The sequence below is a fragment of the Ovis aries genome, chromosome 4 (genome assembly GCF_016772045.2).
Source record: "Ovis aries strain OAR_USU_Benz2616 breed Rambouillet chromosome 4, ARS-UI_Ramb_v3.0, whole genome shotgun sequence".
NCBI lineage: Eukaryota > Metazoa > Chordata > Mammalia > Artiodactyla > Bovidae > Ovis > Ovis aries.
In genome coordinates this window covers 29,975,247-30,000,437 of record NC_056057.1, presented here as the reverse complement: position 1 = coordinate 30,000,437, position 25,191 = coordinate 29,975,247, and the positions used below count along the sequence as shown (strand labels likewise).

At 39.1% G+C, this 25,191-nt stretch overlaps 1 protein-coding gene and 1 pseudogene across 5 annotated transcripts in view; one reads left to right on the top strand and one right to left on the bottom strand.

Annotated features, from left to right (window-relative positions):
• The window catches only part of ITGB8 (integrin subunit beta 8), a 96,449-nt gene extending 85,836 nt beyond the window's left edge, over positions 1-10,613 (bottom strand). For all 5 annotated transcript variants that reach the window (XM_060414962.1, XM_027968504.3, XM_027968503.3 and 2 more), the window contains exon 1: positions 9,386-10,613. In XM_060414962.1, coding sequence (XP_060270945.1) covers positions 9,386-9,512 — 127 coding nt within the window. In that variant the 5' untranslated portion in view covers positions 9,513-10,613. The remainder of the gene's footprint in view (positions 1-9,385) is intronic.
• A 4,520-nt stretch (positions 10,614-15,133) lies between these two features.
• Positions 15,134-25,191, top strand: part of LOC101119980 (large ribosomal subunit protein eL6-like) — a 79,544-nt pseudogene continuing 69,486 nt past the window's right edge.

Sequence of the window (25,191 nt, the reverse complement as noted above, 5' to 3'; positions counted from 1 at the left end):
ACTATAAGCTATAGATGCTTTAAGAAAATCTGGATGAATAATGATTAAAGTTATTAGAATAGCTAGTCTTTTTATTACATTTTCTTTTAGTATTTGGTTAAAATGACTACAAATTTCAGTTTCTATCATCTAAACAGTTATCAATTTAAAAATATACATTGAGGATAAGGGATGAGGGTTACTTTTCATATTTAATTAAAAACAATGAAAATAATCACAGAAATTTGAAAAACAAAACAGATTTGTTAAAAGTAGATTAAAAAGTACCAAGTCTCTGTTTTGATCTTTGCTAAAGATTTGCCTATCAAGTCAAGAGACTGCTTTTCAGAGTGGACTGGGAATGCAGAAACAAACATCTTTTATAGTGTTAAACCTTTCATAGTAGAACTCACTTTTAAAAGAAAAGTGTATTTCTTAAAAATCAAATTCTACTGAGAATTAGAGCAAATATGGCTTATTTGCTTACCTACCCAATTTAAAACTGATCACTATTATCCTCACCTCATTCATTGAGTCATTTACTTAAAATAATTTATTAGGGCCTGTTGCGTGCCAGGCATTGAAAACACAGAATTAACAGGAACAATTTCTCCTCTCAAGGACGTCACAGGTTGATCAGGAGACAGAGTATGAAGAAGGAGCCACAATGTTAGGCATGGGATGTTCTGGAAGAGCTTTGCATACCATACAGAGGAGCCTGAAGGCAATGAAAGCTATGGAAGATTCTGAGTAGGGAGATAAAATGTGGATAAAAGTTTGTAATAATGGAGACTGGTTAGGACACGCATAGAATTTGCCAAAAGATTTGCCTCCTGGAATGAAGGCTATTTCAGGCTTTCCCTACCCTAGTGGCATTGTATTAAAAGGAGGGGATAGATTTGATAAGCCATTATGAACAAAGAATTGATGCTAAAAACCAAAACCCTCTATTTTCCTTTAGTCATCTTAAAATCACCCACTTATTTATCATCTTGTCACTCCCTCATGACTTTTGAACTCTTTCCTTCCTAGCCATTAGTGAAAAATTGATCCCCTTTAATAGCAAAAGAGAAAAAATTCCTATTACTGTTAACAGCTTAGAAATCCTAGCATATCTTTTTGCCTCCCATTTTCCGTAAGGAGCTAAACTATAAGAAACATTGTAAAATATATTAAGTTTGCCATAGAAAGAAAAACATTTAAAAAATGTAATGTTACATTATTAGAATGGCCTACTCTGTCTTGTATATAATAGTCTGCCCAGTCATTCTCAGAACACTTTCTTCACTCTGGCTTATTTTTTCTTCATTTTACCATACACACACACACACACACACATACACACACACATATACACGCACATATATATACACACATACATATACATGTATGTATGATACATGTCCTATATTATAAATTATAATTATATTATATATCATGCATATATATATAATATGTATTTGTCCTCTTCAATTAGAATGTAAGCATCATGTTAATCTTAGTGCTTAGATAGAGCTTTCAATGCCTCAGCATTAAACTTCTGCCTGAAGAGTCATAATATCTTGCTCTTTTTGGATGACTCCCATGGAAAAGACTGGTGAGCAAGAGGGCAATTCTGCCATCAGTGGGGTGGTGACCAGAAAATAAGCCATCAGCATCCTGTGCATATAAGGAGTAGGCTTTAAAAGAAGCATGACCTTTGGACATTCAAAGATATCTGGAAATTTGCCATGAAGAAGGTGGGAACTCTAGACATCTTCATTGATACCAGATTTAACAAAGCTGACTGAACCAAAAAAATAAGGAGTGTCCCATACCATATCCCTTTGTGGTTGTCCAGGAAACAAGGGTGAAGTTTCACTAAACAAGCTCTGCATGTTGATTACCTATATACCCGTCACCACTTTCAGAAATCTGTAGGCAGTCAACTTAGATGTGAACTAGCTGCTGATTGTCAAATAGTTATAAAACTGAAAATACTCAAATACATAAACACACAAAAGCAGCAAAAACTTCTGCCTGAAGAAAGTATAGCAGTAGATGCCTTGAGCCTGGCATACACCAGAAATGCTATGCTCTAAATGACCAATACTGTTAGACTATTGGCTGTGACTAATCAGTGCAAATATTTAACAGCTGAAGGGACACTTACTTTGTAAAAATGCAGGGAGGAAAAACTAATATGAATATTTTAAACGATACAGAGTATCAAGCTCTATAATAGAGTGGCTCCAAGTGGCTAGGAATGTGATAAGCCGTATGTTGGTCAATTATGTGATGCCTTGCATCATGATTTTATTTCTTTGAACTCTTTGACTGAACTTTCTCTTTTCCTTTCTGTCTCATAACAAGTCATACACATCTTTAACACATTAGAAATCCTTCAGGAGGCAGAGTTTCATTCCAGATTACTCTCATAAGGCCACTTGTGTTCTCCCTTTCTTACTCCCATATGAAAACAACCTTAGTGAGAAGTATTTAGGGTTGAGTTGGGAGTATTCGAGGGCTGCCACTGAAAGTATATTTTGGCCACACCCCGATTCGCCAGCCTTTATCCTCCTCTCTTCAGTTATTTTGTGAGCACCTCAGCGTTATAGGGCATCCAGCAGTCTCCAGGGAAGGAGCCCCAGTCTCTGTTTCTAGGCTTCTGGGCGCTCACATGTGCCCTCAACTGTGGCCGTCACTTCTTGCCTCCTGGACAACCCTAAAACACCCAGACTTCCACCACAATTCCCTTTGCACACCAACAGTTGAGAAGGGATGAATGAAAGACCTTTTTCCAAATATGCCATGGGCCTCCTTACAAAGCCCACTACCTGACGGTCACACTGAAGGTATAACTTCAAGCAACATCTAGAAGCTTTTTTAAAATGAATTATGAGGCAGCATCAGTTCAGTTCAGTTCAGTCACTCAGTCATGTCCGACTCCTTGCGACCCCATGAATTGCAGCACGCCAGGCCTCCCTGTCCATCACCAACTCCCGAGTTCACTCAGACTCAAGTCCATCGAGTCAGTGATGCCATCCAGCCATCTCATCCTCTGTTGTCCCCTTCTCCTCCTGCCCCCAATCCCTCCCAGCATCAGGGTCTTTTCCAATGAGTCAACTCTTCGCATGAGGTGGCCAAAGTACTGGAGTTTCATCCCATCTTTTCTTCTTACTAGCTACGTGATTTTGAATGAGTTACTTATCTCTTCTATGTTTCAGCAGTTTTCTCATTTCTTTAACAGGAATAACAAATCTACCTCTCTCACAGTGTTATTATGAAGATTAAATTAATGTCATTTAGATTGTTTATATCAGTGCATGGTACAGAGAGAGAGAGTACCCAGTTGTTTGTGAAATTACATAAGCATTGCACTTTCTTTCCACTACATATAGAAGCCATACTTAACAAGACATCTTTTGGATACAAATGGGAAAGTTACATTTTCAGAGGTTAACAATTAGATCACCTACTTATTAAGCTCACTAATTGTTCAATTTAATAAAATGCAATATGCATAAGCATAAAATACTATTTTTTTCTATAGCTTCTTTTATAATCAATAAATAGCTTACAGAATATATTTCATATAGAACTGGAGAAGATACTTAAAGCCTCACAGTCCTCATGCTGGCAAAACTTCTCTAAATGTATAGACTTGGGCTGCATCAGGGACTAGAGTTTTGAGGACAAAGGAAGACTGAGCATAAACAATACAGAATTGGTTATGACTGTTTTCAGGTCACTCAATGAACATATTAAAAAGACTGTTTCCTTGTGTCAGTTTGGTAAGGTAAGATTCAATAATAAAAAAAAATTTTTTAATGTAAGTTCCTCACTGAGACTTATCAAACTTGTGAAAAGATGTCATGTAAATAATGGAGACTGCTATACAACAGGCACTTTCAAGGAGGATGCTTTGAGCATCTTTGCTTAATAAGTACAAACAAGAGAAAGACTGTATCACAAGGCAAATAGTTTATTACTTTTTTAAAAAAAACTGGATTGTCTCTGCATATCAGGCCCCATTTATTAAAGTTTAAAGAACTTTAGATAAAAACTGTACCCTCTGACATCCATCTAGTGGTTAACAGAATGGCCCTGGGGAAGGGCATGGTGGACAAAGTAAGAAATTTAACATAAACTATACCTGGATAAATGAAATTTAACAGGTGGGACAGAAAAGGCTCTAAACTGTTAAACACAAACCAGATTATCTCAAATATTTTGTTTGCTTCAAGGGAAGATCATTCAAAATGGAGTACAGGAAAACTGAAAAGGCAATATAGTATTGCTATATCATATATACTTTTACATCTCATAAAAATATCAAATTGGAATGGAAACGGATTATCTTATTAATTGTCTACATTAAATCCTATTTAACAATGTCCCTTTCTCTTCTAAACTATATCCTCTTACTTCCCTTGTTTTATTATTAACTAATTATGTTTTCAGTCCAATCAAGATTTAATTAGGCTAGTACATATATATATTCATGAATAAATAATATATCTTTAAGACTTAAACATACTTTTAAAAATATATTTTAAAAAATTATCAGCTGGTAATATTCTAAGAACTTTTTCTACCTGGTCAGTCCTCTTATTCTTTATAGAGTGTTATATATGGTTCTACCATTTGAAGATATCCTATATTTAAAAAAAAAAAAAGTTTACACTATTAATTCAATTTTCATCAACTCTGAATGGACCAGAAAAAAAAAATGACCGCAAAGTCAGCTTTTTAGGCAGTTGAAGTGGTGAACTGACTGTTGAATGTGGGAGAAACAGAGACATCAACCCAACCCAGGGATCGACAGTGAAGGTGTTAGAGAAATCAAGGGCACTGCCAAAGTATTATCCTGAACTACTGGGAGACTGACATCACTTACTAAGATGAAGAAGATTGTGAAAGGAGCAAGCTTGAAGGAGAACATGGAAAGTTTAGTTTTGAATATCTTAAGGTTATCTTTAGACCTACAGTGAAGTGAAGTGAAAGTCGCTCAGTCATGTCCAGCTCTTTGGGACCCCATGGACTACATAGTCCTTGGGATTCTCCAGACCAGAATACTGGAGTGGGTAGCCATTCCCTTCTCCAGAGGATCTTTCCAATCCAGGGATCAAACCCGGGTCTTCCACATTGCAGGCAGATTCTTTACCAGCTGATCTACAAGGGAAGCCCTAGACCTACAGTGGAGGTCTTGAATAGGCAGTTTGCTTTGGAGATTTAGATAAGAGGGCAGGACTGGAGCTGTCAGCATAGAAATGATATTTAAGACCCAACACTGGATTGCTCCACCTGAGACCGGTATATATCTAGAAAAGAATATTTGAGGGCTGAATCCTGGGCCACTCCTGTATTTGGAGGCTGGAACATGAGAAAGAACCAACATCAAGAATGGATAAGGAGCTTAAACCAAGAGAAGGTGGGTTCAGGAAGTCAAGGAGAGTGCCTCAAAGGTGGGAATGATCAACAGTATCAACTCGCTGACCGATGACAGGTCAAGAAAAATGAAAACGATGAACTGATCATCAGATCTGACAATAGGAAGGTCACTGTAGTCATAACAGAGTGGCATAACATCAGAGAAGATAAAGAAAGCCTAAATGCAGTGGTTTAAAAGAGAAGGTGAGGGGAATTGGAGACAGCAAGTATGTGACAACTCTTTCAAGAACTTTTGCTATGAAGGAGACTGAGAATAAAAGATGAGAGTTATTACAGCATGTATGGATATGCATATGCTATAAATGATCTAGAGGAGAAAAATGACAATTCAAGAGACAGGGGAACAATCTTTAAAACTGAAACTCAAATCACCTGCTGTGATTCAATTAGAATAAATTAATTACATTTTTTTTTTCACATACATGGATACTTTAACAAATATTTTTAGTGGAGCTATATAATAGAACCACTGCAAAATAAATGCTTAAAACTGTCTGTCTTTGCTTGCCTCTCTCACTTCTACATTCTTCCCTTGAAGATAGTGGATGTTCTTGTGGCCCTAAATTTCAGCCAAAAAAATTCATGTTGTGGTGATTAAATGTGTGCTTCTCCTGTAGTAGTATTTTGATTTACTGAAATATTTTAGAACAAAATGATATGAGATATTTGCTTCCAAAGAGTCTTGTTGGGAAAAGAAAATGAGTGGGAGGAAGACATGAAACAAGTTTGGGTTGAGTTGATAGTTGATGAAGCTGGGTTATAGACCTATGGTGATTCCTTACACCTTTCTTTCTTCTTGTGCTTGTTTGAAAATTTCCGTAATATAAAGTTAAAAATTAGAAAAAACAGATGTCAATACCATGCTTAATCCAAAGAAATCCATTAGATGGTGAAATTTCTGATAATTTGATAATAGGTAAACAAAGTTTGAGGGCTCAGAAATTGTATGGCATTATCCAAATCATAACAGCTACTTATATGATTTGAAAATATATAGCACAAACATTGCCTTTTTACATATGTGTGTTTTTTCATGCTCAGTCACTTCAGTTGTGTCCGACTCTTTGCAACCCTATGGACTGCAGCCCACCAAGTTCCTCTGTCCATAGGATTCTCCAGGCAAGAATACTGGAGTGGGTTGCCATGCCGTCCTCCAGGTCTTCCTGACCCGGGTATAGAATTCATGTCTGCCTATATCTCCTGTATTGCGGGTGGATTCTTTACCCACTGAGCCACCTGGGAAGCCCTTTTCATATACAGCATAAGCTTTTTTTTTTTTTATCAAAAAGTATCTCAGTTACTTTAAGACAGAAGCACTTTGCATGCTTATTGTGTAAATAATCTGGAAAACTGGAGTTTAAAAATTAAAAATTAAGCATCGGTTCTTTTAAATATCCTTTCACTTTAGGTAAGCATAAAGAATTCTGAAAAGGCTTATTCTATAAAATATGTTCTGAGGTAAAAATAATACTACATTTACAAAACAATGTAATCCAGTTGATTTTTATGTTAAAAGAATAGTTGATTATGCACAGAAGATGAAATTTCATGGTAATAGCTACCACTTTTTAAAAAGAAATGGTAATTTCTGAAATTTTTCACTCATATTGTTATGTGAAAATTTAGGTTAAAATGATGTTTAGCCATTCAAAACTAGCAAATGTAGAAATGGAAGTGTTCCTACATTAACTCTTCAAATATTAACCATTAGGTATTCTTTAGTGTTTTCCAGTTACTCATTAACCATTTTATGGTGTTATTGTTTCTCTGATTGTCGGTAATTTCCACCAATGAAAGTTGAAAAACAAACTCCAATAATTTTTTTTCTAGATCAGAATAATGTTCAGATTTTACTAATAACATCCCCCTTGCTCACTATATATTCATTATATTTGGGACTTGTAAGTTCTTTGAAAATTAAACCCAGAGTTGTGCAGTTGATGGTTTTTTGGTTGTTGTTGTTTAACTTTATTGCCCTCAACATTTCCTTGGTGTAAACTACCAAGCAGGGGAACAAGATTTCCTTTGTAACTGATACCTAAATTTCTATTCTGCTTTAAGCATCTAATTTGTACTGTGAAGACATATAATTTGAGACTTGTAGCTATATCACAAAAGTACAACAGTTTATGCTGATCTCTAATTTTCTGACTTGTCCTGGCTATAATTTAAATTTTTTGCATGTTTTTAACTGTAGTGCAAACCAGTATACATCAGAAACCTTTGTATATTGACAGAGACCGGGAAAAGGATGCCTTGTTCTGATTTCAGATAAGCATTCCCTTTTTACAACTGCAGGTGCAAGGGAGCCCATTCATAATATTTGCTTCAAATCAGCTACAGTCACTGGATAGAAATACAGCTATTAGAGGAGAACCTGACTAATCTTAACAAACACAATGAATATTTTTTTAAAAAAACTCACTATTATTAGCAGAATCTGGGGGCAAGTATGGCTTTTTCTTTTGTCTACCTACTGGGGACAAAATATACTTTGTTGACACAAGTTTTGATCGTTTTACTAATGCATATGTGTGTGCCTATTTACAAAATCCAGAAAATACTTTGTTACTTATTAACATAGGATGGAGTTATAGTCAGTGGAAAATTTGCAATAAATGAGTATTTCACTTGAGACAATTAATGATGTTACATTTCCCTTTGCCTGAAGTTTCACTTATTTAAAATCAATTTACAAGCCAAAAAAACAACCACAAGTTAAAAATTAATTCTAATTGCTCTCATTTCACATAGCTGGGTAAATTTTTTGAAACAAATGTCAGACAGCTATATATGTGACCAATTGATAGCATTTTTCCATTATAGACTCTTATTTATATGGTTATGACTTGATGGTTTTAATTTCTATTTAATCATATAGGAATTTGACTATTCAAAGCATAGAGGAACAGTTTAGTCTACAAAACAATTACAAGTCTCCTTTAACAGGAGAGATGAGAGAAAGGCTCTAATAGAATTTAAAGGTTCAATGACCAAACACAGATAAAGTAACATTTTCTAAAAAGTATGGCAATAAGCACTGCATTGGTAAAAATAAATATTTGCCTTATATTTAATGCCAATAAGAACTCATCCTAAATTCGATTATTACTGTTACTTTGTCTCACTGTTTGTTAACAATCCAGTACTGCCACCTTAAATTTGCATATAATTCAGAAGTGCCAAAACACCTTTTCATACACTATTTGACTTGAGCTTTTCTTTGTGATTCATAAAATGAAGATGATATCCTTTATAAAGAAGTATCCTCTCCAAATCAGGTCGTTCTGACAAAAGTGGCTTGCCTGGAATGAAAGCTGGCAATCTTGCACTAGGCTTCTGTCTCAGAGTCTCAGGCTCAGGCATTGATCTCACTGAGGGATCACTTAGCTGGGAATTGGTTTTTGAGCTGAAAAAACAGTGACTTAAAGCAGGAATATTCTTCATATGTGTTCAGTTCATTCAGGCTAAGCACTATGGTAGAATAAACGTGTGCTGCTATCCTTTTCCTTCAGGGACTCACAAACCGGACCATCACTCTCATTATACCAGTTCATTCTCAAGCTTGAATCAAATGCAAGCTAGTGGGTAATGGACCCAAATGCTAGAAACATGGGGGAGCATCTTCAAGGATGCCTTCAGGGAGGACACCTTCAAAGACGAAGCGGAACAGCTAAACTGGCTTCTATAAATATCCACCACCTTTCCAAACTTTCATTCTGTTACTGCCTCCTTGAGCAACACATAGTGTCTCCTGATACAAGTAGTTACTGCCGTCACACCAGGGAGGAAATGCTTGGTTGACACCTGGCCTCCCTTGGGCTGCCTGCGATGGAGAATGCTGCCACACACCCGCCCTTCTTAAGTTCTCCGCAGTTGGAGGCTGTCACCAGGCCACTTACCTGGCTGGGATGCTCTTCTTGACAGCCCAAGACCTTTGAGAAAAGGAAGAAAACAAAAGAAAACAACTTACCACTTTGGCCCAGTCCAAGAACAACGGAAAACATCCAGGCCGCCCGAAGGAATGGGGCAGGACCTGGCCTGCACTTTTGCAGGCAGACAAATGTGGCAGTAAAAAAAACCAGGGCCGAGCGGCACATAATGCAAAGCAGTCCGCACCACACCGCGCCCGCCGCCTGGCTGCTAACCGGATGCGCGCTCGCGCTCCGCGGCGCGAAGTGCCAAGTGTTGCAAGGACGTTTCCAGCAGGCCCAGCAGGCGGACCCCGCGGCTTGGAGCAAACGTTGCAGGTACGCCGGCCTGGTCACAGCTCGGCATCTCAGGGCCCCGGCGGCCCTCCCAGCTCGGCAATCTTGCGGGTCCCAAGAGCTCCGCGAGAAGCAGCTCCTCTGACGGCCAGTGGCCCGAGGCGGCGACGCGAGCAAAGGCTCCGCAGCCCGCTCTGGGACAAAGAAAAGAGCTTTTGTCTCTCCCCAGCCGATGGGGCTTCTGCTGCATAAATCAGCTTAGCGAAGAGCCAAACACAATCAAACCCAAACAAAGCCCGAAGCTGGGGGAAAAACCAGCCTAATGTACATTCAGTGGGTGATGTTGCATCTGTGGGAGGGGACGTTGGCGAGGCCGAAGGGGAAAAAAGTCGATGGCGCATCAATCAGCTCGAGCTTCTTCCACAGGTGGGTAGGGAGGCCAACTTCAGTTAGTTGCAGCTTTGCAGCCTCGTCAGCTGAGCAGCGGGCAAAGTCGAAACGACAGCGTCCTGGTTAGCGAGGGAGGAAGCTTGAGGTGCCAGCAACCAGGGGAGGCGGCCCCCGAGCGCTCTACAAGCCCCCTCCGGCGTCGGCGGACACAGTGCGAGGCATCGCAGCTCCCTGCTTGACCCGAAGAGAAGCGCACGACCGACGGAGAGCTCAGGAGGGGAGGATCCGCGGGGGCGCAGGAGCCTGGTTTCACGGGGCGGGAGCTTAGTGCCCTGGTTCTCTTGGCCCCAGTGTGAGGCTCAGGCGTGCCGCCGTCCGGAGCCCGGACAGCTGTCGCTCTCTGGGGTGCACTCCGGAGAGGCGAAGCTGGCGAGGGGAGGGGAGGAATGGTCCTGTCCCGGCCCCCGTCTGGGGTGAGGGGGGTTGGGGCTCCCAAAGTGTGGATAGCTAGGAGCGTTAGGGCGGCGAGTTGCTAGGAAACCGCCCCACGCTACAGAGCTCCTAGCCCCGGCCGCCCGCAGGCGCAGCGGCAGCGGCTCCGGCAGCAGCAACAGCTCGGAGCAGCGTGGGCGGGACATTGGTGAGGCATGAAGTCACCACGGCCCACACTCGCTCTTTGTTTTGCTCACTCCAGCTCTTTTTCTCCCCCTTGGCTCTGATAGTTGCCATTCCCATCGTTCACAAGAGCTCCTGATGCGTAGCCACGCAGCAGGAATCGCACAGCCGGTTCTCTTTCCCCCTCCTCCCGGAATCCTTGCACCCCAGTGCTCGCCTAGCAAGCGCGGAGACACGCTCAGCAAGAGTGGCAGCTGCGCGAAAGTCCCAGCCTCTGACCCCGACGCTGCGCGCCCCTTTGTTGGGAGATACTCACTGCTCGGCCGCTACCACAGACTAAGTGGAGTTTAGAGGCCTCTCCCTGCCCCCAACACCCTCTGTTCCGATGGTGCGCGCTGCCCATTTTGCTTGCAGAATTAGTAGCTCACCCTTTGCCCCACCGCAAGATTGTCGAGCGTCTTCCCAACCCTTGGAGAGTTGGGCCGGTCCGCAGGGGCTGTACCCGGAGTTGCGGCTGAAATTTCTCACGGCTCCTTCTCTACTTGGAGCCTCAGCCCTGAGCTGGACAGCCCTGTTCTTCCCAGAGTCTCGTGGTGGCCCTGGGCTTTTGCTAGTCACAATGGATCTTTTGACCTTAAGCGTCACCTTCCGAATAAACGGAACAAAGAAATTACAAAGGGCGGCGAAGCAGAAGAGTGAGGCTAAGGAGAGGAGGTGGGAGGACCTTTCTGCCGGTTTACAGCTCAGAAATTTAGGTACAAGCCGGGAGGCGGTGTTATGCCCGGCAGCTGTTGGGAAAGCCGCGCGCCTCTTTGGGTCACATTACTACGACGTTAGGCCGAGGGAGGGAACCCAGTACCCCTGATTGAAAACAAGGCGCTGTTTCCAATCTGAGACGGTCTGATGGTTCTCTTTTTCCTCTAGGGGCAGGAGAGGTTCCCTGTAGTAAAGTCTGACCTCTCATTTTTCCATTAGCAGCCCTATCTTTTATATAGAGCACCACCTCTTACAGGCATCAGAGCATTCCAGCCAGGTCAAGGTGAAATATGCGGGAGTTTCCCTCCTTCTTATTTGTTTAATAGTTTCCATCTCCATATTTGGAGTAAAAAAACAAGTAGGAGGGTTTCTCGCTCTTTCTCTCTTTTTTTTCTTTCTCTTTTCTAATTGTTAACTGAGTGAGTGGAAAGTACCTGGTTAATAAACCACGACGTTAAAAACTCCCCCTTTTCAGGTGTGGACTGAACACTGGGGCCCACAGTATTAGTTAGCTAAGCAAGCCAGGAACCTAGTTGGAAAATTACAAGTGCTCTGGATCTACAAAGCAAGTCCTTTTGAGAGACTGAATGAATGACCCAAATTTGAAAAAAAAAAAATAATACATGTAAATATAATTCCACTATTGGAAATGTACTCTAAGTAGATAAAATTAAATTCAGCCCAGCTTCATTTTTTTTTTCCTCACTTCCAAGTTTGAACAGCTATAGTTTTTGGTGGTCCTAAAGGACAGAGCCTGAGAAACAGCTGGAATGGGGATGGAGATTTGAAATTGGAACACAAAAGGAACATACTCAAGCTCTGATTAGTGACTCTTTGGTGAGGCAGCATGTGTATTTTCCAGAGATTAGTTCTTTGGAATTCTAAGGAATGCAGCCACCTTTGAGACAGTTCAGTGCTACAATAAAGCAAAAAGGTCAATGCATAAACTCTGTAAGGATGTGTTAATATAAGTACACTCTGTGTTGTTGAGTGACTATCACATCAAAGTTTCATAACATTTTAAAGTCTAACTCTTAGTGCTGGAAATGTAAATGGAAGTTACATATTAAATAAGATATAAATTTATGCAAATAATAATGAGAATGTGAAATTGAGAAGGTATGTACAAAATTTTAAACTGTGTTGTTAGATATCACTGCTGTATATCCTAGTCAACACAACTGTGTGGCAAGAGGAATAAAACAAACATATAAATCTGTAACGTTGTAAATTTGAAGCCCTTTGGAAAGAGTCTCATATTGTGTTATATGGAGCTCACGCAAATATATGTCAGGATGCCAGTTTTATGGAGACATGGAAGAATAAGCACAACTCCATGTATCATCACTCACCAGTTGCGAAGAGGTCGTAATTCTGGTTATCAAAAAAAGTGAATATTCCAGCTGCAAGACTGTGATCCTTGCAAGCTATTTACTAATAAATTACATTTGGGGCTATAAAGACAAAAGTGAATTCTCCTAAATCTTGCAAATCAACTGCAAGGTTTTCTAAGACCAATTATAGCTCATCGCTTGGGGCAAAGTTTGCTTTTTACAACAAAAAACTGTCACCACAACTCACCTTTTTCCTGTAAGAAAAATGTACAGTATTTATTGTGAATAAATGTATTATTATTCTCTTCATGTATTACCTGAAGAAATCTAACAAAGAAAAAAATGTTTCAGAAGATAGTGACCTGAGTAATTTTTGTTTCTATCGTGCTCTGGTGTCTTTGAAATTTCTGACAGGTGATATTTCATTATTTATGTTAATGAAAGCAAATGAAATTCACGTATAGTCTAAAAATAACATTTTAGCTCTTCATTTTGGGCTTCCTATAATCAAAATCCTTTAGTAGTAATAAGTCATAAGATTGGATGAATTAAGTTTCTCACCTACTCCTTTAACCCTGATATCTCAGTTTATGGTGAGAAATGAATAAGCTGCAGACAGTTAATAGGAGTGAGAGAAACATCTGAGAGACTGCTCCTTTTAGTGTGTGTTCAGCCTTTAACTGGATATTGCTGCTTCTGCTAAGTCGCTTCAGTCGTGTCCGACTCTGCAACCTTATGGATTATAACCCACCAGACTCCTCTGTCCTTAGGATTCTCCAGGCAGGAATACTGCAGTGGGTTGCCATGCCCTCTTCCAGGGGATCTTCCTAACCCAGGGATCTAACTCGTGTCTCCTCTGGCTCCTGCATTGCAGGTGGGTTCTTTACCTGTGAGCCACTGGGGAAGCCCATTGACCCCATGGTTACAGCCAAAGCCATATTCACATTTTAATATTGTGTCTTTCTGAAGTCGAGATCAAAGATATTCAAAGTTTTATTCAGAGGTTTTAAGTTCATGTTCACAAGTTGTCTGTGAACTTGTTTCATCTACAGCTTTTCGGAATGATGAATGATTGAGCCAGTGGGATATATTATTGTGACTATGATTTCTAGATTCTTCCAATAATAAAGAATAGAAGCCATCAAGAAGTACTTTTCACTGAAATGTTACAGAAAGTAGTGTTCCTCATGCTGTGAACTGAAGATTGCCTATAACATAATCACCTGTAAAGTGATTCTTTACTATTTCAGGAGATACTGAATTCGTAGATGTGGTGCGATGCCCAGCAGTATGCATTGTTACTAACTTCTCAAATAGTGCTTTATATACTGTGGTTTAAGAGCCCCTAATGGATGTGAGAATTGGACTGTAAGAAGGCTGAGCGCCGAAGAATTGATGCTTTTGAACTGTGGTGTTGGAGAAGACTCTTGAGATCCCTTGGACTGCAAGGAAATCCAACCAGTCCATTCTGAAGGAGATCAGCCCTGGGATTTCTTTGGAAGGAATGATGCTAAAGCTGAAATTCCAGTGCTTTGGCCACCTCATGCGAAGAGCTGACTCATTGGAAAAGACTCTGATGCTGGGAGGGATTGGGGGCAGGAGGAGAAGGGGACGACAGAGGATGAGATGGCTGGATGGCATCACGGACTCGATGGACGTGAATCTGAGTGAAGTCCCGGAGTTGGTGATGGACAAGGAGGCCTGGCGTGCTGCGATTCATGGGGTCATAAAGAGTCAGACATGACTGAGCGACTGAACTGAACTGAACGTGATAGATTAATGCAGAGACTCCTCAAAGGACTCATGTGTGCTTATTGATAAACTCCATTGTCAGATGCAAAAACAAAGAAAAATGAACTGCTGGAGCCAGTGTCTCTTTCCAAGGTAGTTTATGGAAGAAAATACCTTGGATATTATGGATATTAATTGTATGAGATGTTAATATTTTTGGAAATAAGACTTCCATTATTGAGTTTAAAGAGATGCTGAGTTAAATTTAAATCCTCTGCTGGAAAAATTTTCAGGAACTTAAATAGGCTTCCCTGGTGGTTCAGATAGTAAAGAATCTGTCAGCAATTCAGGAGACCCAGGTTCGATTCCTGCCTCAGGAAAACACACTGGAGAAGGGAATGGCTACCCACTCCAGTATTCTTGCCTGGAGAATTCCATGGACAAAGGAGCCTGGCAGGCTACAGTCTCTAGGGTGGCAGAGTCAGACATAACTGAGCAACTATCACTAAATAGGCCAACATGCAAATAGATTCTCCAAAGGAAGAATCCTTTATTCAGGGAACATCTCACAGACTAATTTTACGTAAAGAACACTGCTGAACTAAAACGATTGTAGAAATGTGGAAACTCAAAAACAACTTGGTGAAGAGACTGATTTCACTTCTTCAAGAGAATTACTGAGCCGGCATGAGTCAGAGCTATGACTCTTCACCACCACCTCATATCAGTGATGACTTTTGGTTTCAAGTAAGAGAGTCAGACTGTCATAAGTTAAAAAAAGGAAATTATAGCAAGAATCAGCAGAAGGCTCAGAGCCTAGGATTAAATAAGGCCAGAAACCAGGGAAGGTGTAAGTAGTAGCAGTTAAGTATCCAAAAAATAAGAATGCTTTGTTTTCATCCTTTGAGCTTTGGACCACTTGCTTGAGGTTCAGAATCCTGTTTGAGAATATCTAATTTTTGAGGTCTTTATTCACATGCCAGTCCTCTGGCTTTCTGAGAGTGGAGAGAAGGAAGAAAGAACTCTTGCCTTCGGCTTCCTTAGTGGAAAATAAAATATTTCAACAAGCTGATAACAAAATTATCTTAGGTTGATGAAGGAAGCCCTGTAAAGTGACAAATACTCATTACTCACATAGCCTGAATTCCATGGACTACTTACTCCTTTACACTACAGTTGGATTTTGTTCATGGTACGGCTATAATTTAGCTACTCTACCCATTAATCAATGCTTTGGTTGGCAGTATTGTTTATTTTCATGGGTGCTTTTGAATGAAATATTTTATCTGTGCATAGTCAAATTCTAGCTTCCTATTATCTTTCTCTATGTAGCATGTAGCAAATTAAAGCATATTTAGCCTTTAATTCATTTTCAGGATGATTATAGACATGTGATGTTTTAATAATTTATTAGCTTTGTGAAATTTTTTATTGACGAAGTTTGTAGCAGACCCCGTTGTTAATGACATTCATGTGCCACCACAGGCATTTCGCTTCATTCCACCCAACCAGAAGTGCTGGGAAATGGACACTTCTGAACACTGTCTCAAGGGCTGACCTGATGGGAAGTGAGATGTAAATACCCCAGCTCCCTTGTTTCTTGAAAGGAGTCACATTGGGCCTTGTGTCCCATATTAGTGCTTCTCAAACAATTTTGGAACCATTTTTTTATTTTCAATCTATAATGGATTGGAAAAAAGTAAAATGAATTATTAGAAAAATGGATGTTACAGAAATGTCAAGTTGTTATCAAAGTTTCTAAGTTATTACTTTTACTTTATATATGTAAATTTTCCTGGATGTGTTCAAACACTGGTACTGTCACACACTGTATTTTGAGTAATACTGAGCACTGGTGGGCTGCCGTCTATGGGTTCGCACAGAGTTGGACACAACTGAAGCGACTTAGCAGCAGCATCAGCAGCAGAGCACTGTTTCCCTAGATTCCCTGTAGGACTAAGCTGCAGTTGCCCATAAAGATACGTGTATTCAAACATCCTTCATTCACTGCCTTTCCCTCCTTCCTTTCTCCACTGTTCCCTGATATTTCCTTATCTCAGGGTCCTCTTCTGGAGGAACCTAAATTAAAACAAGTAATAATCAGTCTGGAAACTACTCTGTGGTATTCTCCATGTGTGAATTTGAATTTTATTCTTGTCCAGCTAACAGGCAACCTGCAGAATAAAAAGCACAAGGGCTTTGGAATCTGTTAAAAACGATTTTTAATCTGCTACTTAGTAGCTGTAGAATCTTGGGCAAATTATTTAATTTCCCTGAGACTGAATTTATTCATTTATTCACTGATGAAATTAAAATAGCTATCAAAATTGAAAATTAAAACCAGGTATCATTACACTTCTATTAAAATGTTCCAAATCTAAGACACTGGCAACACCAAATGCTTATAAGGCTGTAGAGCAACAGAAACCCTCATTCACTACTGGTGGGGATGCAAAATGGCCAAGCCATTTTGGAAGTTTGGTGATTTCTTATAAAACTACACCCTGCTCACATTATCCATCACTTATACTCTTTCAGTTCAGTTCAGTTCAGTTCAGTTCAGTTGCTCAGTCGTGTCTGACTCTTTGCAACCCCATGAATCGCAGCACACCAGGCCTCCCTGTCCATCACCAACATGATGCCATCCAGCCATCTCATCCTTGGTCGTCCCTTTCTTCTCCTGCCCCCAATCCCTCCCCGCATCAGAGTCTTTTCCAATGAGTCAGCGCTTCGCATGAGGTGGCCAAAGTACTGGAGTTTCAGCTTTAGCATCATTCCTTCCAAAGAAATCCTTTGCTATTTATCAAAAGGAGTTGGAAACTTATCTCCACACAAAAACCTGCACATGGGACATTTATAGCAGCTTTATTTAATTGTTAAAAGTCAGAAGCAACCAGAATATCCTTCAGATGAACGAATAAATACACAATGTATATCCAGATGATGAAATATTATTCAGCACTAAAAAGAACTGAGTTATCAAGCCATGAAAAGACATGAGGAAACCTTAAATGCATCTTCTTGAATAAAAGAAGGCAATGTGAAAAGGCTACATACTCTATGATTCCAACCATACAATATGCTTTGGAAAAGCAGAAGTATGGAGACAGGAAAAAGATGGTTGCCAGGTTAAAGGGGAGGAAAGGGTAAATTAATGGAACATGGGAGATTTTTAGAGCAGTGAAACTTCTTTGTATAATGCTGCAGTGGTGGATGTATGTCATTGTACATTCCACGTAAAATACAGCAAGAGTGAACTCTAATGTAAACCTTGGACTTTGGGTGATACTGGTATGTCAATGTAGGTTCATCTGTTGTACTGCTGTGAATTGGAATGTCAATAAATGGGGAAGCAAAATATGGGAGGGTATGGAGCAAAAGGGAACCCTCTGTACTTTGTCATTCAGTTTTGCTGGGAACCTAAAACTACTCTAAAAAGAGAATCAAAGGGGGATGAAACATGTTAGAATCCATCACATATTATCCCAAGAGTTTTTATAATGGTAATTTAGGTTGTTTTAATTTTACAATGTAAACAACATTGAAAATACATAAATTCTTATTTCAAGACTTGCATATTGTCATAAAAATAACATCAAATGTCTTTGGTTTTGCTGAATACATAACTTTCCTTTCCTGGAACTATACAATTTTTTACCCACATTAATGGATGTAGTGAGCATGTCTTTATATAGAAGTTTGTAATCCTAGCATTCTTTATGATGGTCTAGTTTAATGTCTTCTTAATCAAACAGATTGTTTCGCAGTCTTTTCAGCCTGAAGTCATCCTGTACAATTTGGTATAATAACTGTGTAAAAGACATATTTGTACATGACAGGGACAACATACTTAATACTGATTTTATTTAACATTTAGCACGTTTAAACTCAAATGCAGTCAGGAGGAGAAATGAATATATGTTTTAAATCTTATTGCTTTATTGCTCAATACTCTAAATGTAAAGCAGTGTTAAGGATTCACAGCTGGTTCTCCCAAATAAAGGTATCAGCAGACATTGTAAAGACAACATTTCACCATTGACATAGTTCATCTGTTGAGCCACAATGGTATGTGGACTGATTTGCACATCATTACACAGCTTAAAGCTTTTCTGAGCTTTGGTAATTCAGAGTAAGCCCACTACTAAAATTCTGTCTCTCAGTATTTTCTCATGATCACATTGCCTCTGGAGAATGAAGTCACTACAAAATTTAAATTATTCTAATCAAATTCACATGGCATTTTAAAACTTGGAATGCTTCCATTTTCATCCCCCTTCTCCAATTTCAAAATTACTTCATGTTTCACCTTGAAGAATGTAGCCTTTTACAGTGGTGAGGAAATTCTTTGCAAATTGCATGCAGGATATTCAATTTAAACATTTATGTAATAAATATGTTAATATTTATTGAACATTTACTACATGTAAAGTGATAGGGCCTATGGAAAATGCAAGCATTAGTAAAACCAAGTTCCTTTTCTCGAAGATATTAGAACCTGATTTGGAAGTGATATGCAAAAATAAAAAAAGATGACTGAGTTGGTAAATAGAATAGCTTAGAAATAGGATCTAATATCCATGATACTGTAATATAACACAAAGTCTGCTTGGAATATCAATGCAGAGAGAATAAAAAATAAATAGTGTTGGGACAATTGTGAGTTATTTCAAAAAAACCAACATGGATTTGTAAACATTGCATTTTTTAATTTTAATTTTTCCATCTGAAACTAAGCCTTTTCTGTCTTTTTTTTATTGAAGTATAGTTGATTTACAGTATTAGTTTCAGGGGTACACCATAGTGATTCAATATTTTATGTATTAAACTCTACCGCCTGCAATGCAGGAGACCTGGGTTCGATCCCTGGATTCTGAAAATACCCTGGAGAAGAAAAAGGCTACTCACTCCAGTATTCTGGCCTGGAGAATTCCATGGACTGTATAGTCCATGGAGTCACAAAGAGTCGGACATGACTGAGTGACTTAAAAAAAAAAAAAGTTATTATAAAATAATGGCTAAATTTCCTTGTGCTGTAGAATATATCCTGTTGCTTACCTAGTTTATACTAGAAACTTACTTTATACCAAAATGCATTCATGATGGATTAAAGAGCTTAGTGTAAAACTTTTAAGACAATATATACATACATATATTTTTTTTTCTGGCATTGGTACCAAAAGTTCTCTCTAAATGTAAAAATAGTGTATCCAATTTGAAAAGAACAAATCAACAAATTTGATGATGATTCTTTAAAACTTGAAGTGAAGTCGCTGAGTCGTGTCCGACTCTTTGCGACCCATGGACTGTAGCCCACCAAGCTCCTCTGTCCACGGGATTCTCCGGGCAAGAATACTGGAGTGGGTTGCCATTAAAACTTGGGTGTCTATAAATATTTCAAAAAAGGGTAAAAATACTTAACACAGAATCTGTTCATACAAATGGATAAGAAAATATGTAGTCTACAATAGACATATATGCAAAAAACCATCATCATACGTTTTAAGGATAGGGAATACAAATGCTTAAAAACATGGGGGAAGGTTTGGGGTTATCTGTTATCCAAAAATTATTAATGAAAAAACAGATGCCATTTTTACCCATTAAATGCTCAAAGAATTTTTAAATGACAATACTTAATCTAACAGTAGAATGTTGAAATGGGCTTCCCTGGTGGCTCAGAGGTTAAAGTGTCTGCCTGCAATGCAGGAGACCTGGGTTTGATCCCTGGGTTGGGAAGATCCCCTGGAGAAGGAAATGGCAACCCACTCCAGTACTCTTGCCTGGAGAATCCCATGGACAGAGGAGCCTGGTGGGCTACAGTCCACGGGGTCACAAAGAGTCGGATATGACTGAGCGACTTCACTTTCAGAAGGTTGAAATAGGAACTCATTAATGTTAGAATGGTAAATTGGCTCAAATTTTCTTGCAATTAGTTGACAACGTGTAATAAAATCTGGCAAAGAGCTGATTCATTTGAAAAGACCCTGATGCTGGGAAAGATTGAAGGCAGGAGGAGAAGAGGACAACAGAGGATGAGATAGTTGGATGGAATCACTGACTGAATGGACATGAGTTTGGGTAAACTCTGGGAATGTGTTGTTATCATGTCATCTGCCAGCAGTGATAGTTTTACTTCTTCTTTTCCAATTTGGATTCCATTTCTTTCTTTTTCTTTTTTTCACTTATCTGATTACTGTGGCTAAAACTTCCAAAACTATGTTAAATAAAAGTGGCTAGAGTGGGCATCCTTGTCTTGTTCCTGAAATTAGAGGAAATGCTTTCAGCTTATAATCACTGAGTATGATGTTAGCTCTTGGCTTGTCATATATGGCCTTTATTATGTTGAAGTGTGTTTCCTCTGTGCTCACTTTCTGGAGAATTTTTATCGTAAATGGATGTTGAATTTTATCAGAAGCTTTTTTCTGCATATATTGAGATGGTTTTCATTCTTCAACTTGATAATGTGGTGTATCACACTGATTTGTGGATATTGAAAAATCTTTCCATCCTTGAATAAATCCCACTTAACTATGATGTTTGGTACTTTTGATGCATTATTTAGGCTCAGTTTGCTAGTATTTAGTGGAGGAGTTTTGTACCTATGTTCATCAATGATATCAGTCTATAATTTTCTTTTTTTAAAAAAATATCTGTGTCTAGTTTTGATATCAGGGTGATGGTGGTTTCATAGGATGAGTTCAGAAGTGTTTCTTCCTCTGCAATTTTTTGACAGTTTCAGAAGGATAGGCATAATTCTTCCGTAAATGTTTGCTATGATTTGCCTGTGAAGCTATCTGGTCCTGGACTTTTGTTTATTGGGAACTTTTTAATCACAGGTTCAAACTCAGTACTTGTAATTGGCTCTGTTTGTATTTTCTACTTCTTCCTGGTTCGATCTTGGGAGATTATACCTTTCAAAGAATTTGTTCATTACTTCTAGGTTGTTCATTTTATTGGCATACAGTTGCTTAGCGCAGATGCTTATGGTTCTTTGTATTTCTGTGATATCAGTTGTAACTTCTCTTTTTCATTTCTGATTTTATTGATTTGAACTCTTTTTTCCCTGATGAGTCTGGCTAAAGGTTTCCATTTTGATTATCTTTTCAGAGAACTAGCTTTTAATTTCATTTATCTCTTTCATTTTTTGGTGTCAATTTTATTTCTTTCTGCTTTGATTTTTGTGATTTTTTTCCTTATTCTAACTGGGTTTTGTTTGTTCTTTCTCTAGTTGCTTTAGGTGTAAAAGTAGATTGTTTATTTGGGGTTTTCCTTGTTTCCCAAAGAAAGGTTTTATTGCTATAAACTTCCATCTTAGACCACTTTTCTTGCATCCCATAGGTTTGGGATTGTCTTTTCATTGTCATTTATCACTAGGTATTTTTTTATTTCCTCTATGATTTATATTCATTGATCCGTTGGTCGTTCAGTAGCATACGGCTTAGCCACCACATGTTTTTTTTTTTTTTTTAAAGCTTTTTTTCGTGTAGTTGATTTCTAATCCCATAGCAATGTGGTTAGAAAAGATGGTTGAAATGATGTCAACTTTCTTAAGTTTACTGAGGCTTGCTTTATGGCCCAGCATGTGATATATCCTGAAGAATGTTTCCTGATCACTTGAAAAGAATGTGTATTCTGCTGCTTTTGGATGGAATCCTATAAATATCAGTTACGTCTATCTGGTATAATGTGTTATTTAAGACTTGTGTTTCCTGATTAATTTTCTGTCTGGATGATCTGTCCATTGGTGTAAGTAGGTGTTGAGGTCCTTTAATGGACTGGAAACTGGTGGCCCAGAGTCGATGATAAGAAAGTAAAGGAGAGAGAAAGAGAGGCTGATATTCCTTGGTTTACACAGAAAACCAATAAAGTCCTTTGACACAGGGCTTGTGTTGCTCATGGAGGCACCTGGTGCCCTTTCGATGGGGTGAAGGCACAGTACGCCTTCTTGAGAGGGTCTTAGAAGTCTGGGAAGGAGAATGAGCACCATGGGTCTCTGTGCTCCAAAGAATTAGCCTGAGAGAGAGAGAGAGAGAAAGAAAGCAATCAACATGGTGTGGGCATATATACTGTCTTACAAGGTAGTTATTCTCTGCAAAGATAAAGATTAAAATTCCAGATTTACAAAACATAGGCGATCCATATTAAAGAGAGAGAGAGTTGTAAACAATCACTTTTACGGTATAGTTCAAAAGAAGGAAGAGGGTACTTATCACCGTATTGAAAAACTAACGAAGAAAATGCCTGGATTTGCCTCTCCTCTTAATTCCTGAATATTCAGGAACTAATAAGGATCAGAGGATTCCTGACAGATCCAAAACAGCGCACAGGAAGCCTCCTGTTAAATGCTTCCTGACAATTCCCCCTATTTTATTATATTTGTAAAATGAAATTTGATTTGTTCCCAGTTGTAGGCACTATGATTAAAACGAATCAAGAGTAACACAAAATTGAAGTACTATGGAAGCAAGTCCAGCCATGGGACCTTCTTCCCAGGGTTGTTGGAGATTTACTGGTAACCATAAATTACATTGAGATCGAAGAATCAAAAGGGAATCATTTCTTAAAGAGATAGAGGAGTTAAGACAAGTATATAGTTTGCAATTAATACAATTTACAGAACATAAAGCCTTATTAAATTGTAAATTTCTTATGGCTATAACAAAAGGAAATGGGACATAGGCCTGTATGAAATATGACTGATTATCGTGAAAGAAATAGTTACTATGACCACGACTGGTCCCTGTGAAATACCCGGTCCAAGTTCCAAGTTCTTTGGTCCTCGGTGCTCGCAGCAAGCTTCCAAATGTCCCATTGTTCAGGCCCACTCTATTTATGGAGGACAATCTTAGGACGAGTTGGAGCTAATCCACCATCAAGCCACCCAAGAAGTCCTTTATCATGGTAATGTTCCATCATACTGTCAGTGACCTTTCATGTCACTTGCGTAACATAGTCCACACCGTGCTATTAACCTCTTCTGAGCAGTTAGATAACCACATACCATGGGGTCCCCAATCAACAATTGTATGATTAGCCACAGACATTAATTTTCCTGATTTGGCTTGACATTTGTCTCAACAAACAGGAGTATATGTAAAGTTCTTATAAGTAAACTCTTTGCATAATGTTCTTTGTTCTTTCCTTGACTCTTTCCCTAACACTTTCCTTAAAGTCTCAGTAGTATAAACATGGTTCACAGACAAAGGGCAGTAAATAGTCCAAGCAATGTCCGAAAATCCTTTTTGGGAGGCAGGAAGAAAGCCCAAGTTTGTTAGCTAACGTTTATGTGCAATTTCTCTGGGCCCAGGCACAATGGAAGGGCTTCCTAGCCTAAAGAAATGTTAATTAGTTTTCCCTCTTCCCCAGGGTGTGATGGCTCCTTCGAGTTACAGGGAGGGGGCATATGGGTGGAATCATTGGTTGACAGGATCGGTCCATTTTAGGACCTGCAATAAAGGGGATTGGGTAAGTAAGCCCAGTTAAGTCTGATTAGTTAATATGGCTCTAGCTGGGTCATGCAGGCCAACTGAGGTTTTCAGGACTCCAAGGCATTTCCTGTTGAGAAACCAGATTTTTAGCTTGATTAGTAAGGGTTTTTAATTGTCCCCAAGTGGGGCGATCATAAGGGTGATGTCGCCACGGCCCACATTGGAATTTCTTCCTCCTGGGGTTTTTGTTGTCCCATCCTCATTTTGAAGGCCAGGGGCCCCCTTGGGTTAAATCTTCTAAAGAGGAAGCCATGTGAGTTCGTTGGATCCATCTGGGGAAATACAGGCATACCCCTTTCCCTGTGAGATTAGTTTCCCAGATTTCCATTGTTTTGTTAACCTGTCTTGGTACCAAATGGGCAGAGGAAGAGAAGTGTCCTTCAATTCCTCGAAATGCCTTTCTGTTCTCGTTAAGATATCTTCTCTGTGGTAAGTTTAAAAAATTTAAAACAAATAAAGCTGTATTAACAATAGTTATAGGTTTAGAAAATATCTTATGTTGGAATCTAGTAAAGTCTGCTTTAGATAAGGAAGACAGTAGTGTTCCTGTGTATTCCCCCCTTTTTAATTTTTTAATTTGCAACTTAGTGTGTGATGTGCTCGTTTGACTATGCCTGTGCCTGTGGACTATAAGGAATACTTGTAATGTGTTTAATAGAAAAAGATTGTAAAAATTCTTTAAAGTGTCTAGAAATATAGGCAGAGCAATTGTATGTTTTTATAGAACTAGGAGTTCCCATAATAGTAAAACAAGCTAATAAGTGAGTTATAAAGTGTTGTATAGCCTCACCATGAAGAGGTGTGGCCCAAATAAAAGAATTAGTGTCGATACAGACAATGCAGTACTTGGATGCAATCTCAAAAATGACAGAATGATCTCTGTTTGTCTCCAAGGCAAACCATTCAGTATCACAGTTATCCAAGTCTATGCCCCAACCAGTAACGCTGAATAAGCTGAAGTTGGACAGTTTTATGAAGACCTACAAGACCTTTTAGAACTAACACCCAAAAAAAGATGTCCTTTTCATTATAGGGGACTGGAATGCAAAAGTAGGAAGTCAAGAAACACCTGGAGTAACAGGCAAATTTGGCCTTGGAATGCGGAAGGAAGCAGGGCAAAGACTAATAGAGTTTTGCCAAGAAAATGCACTGGTCATAGCAAACACCCTCTTCCAACAACACAAGAGAAGACTCTACACATGGACATCACCAGATGGTCAACACCGAAATCAGATTGATTATATTCTTTGCATC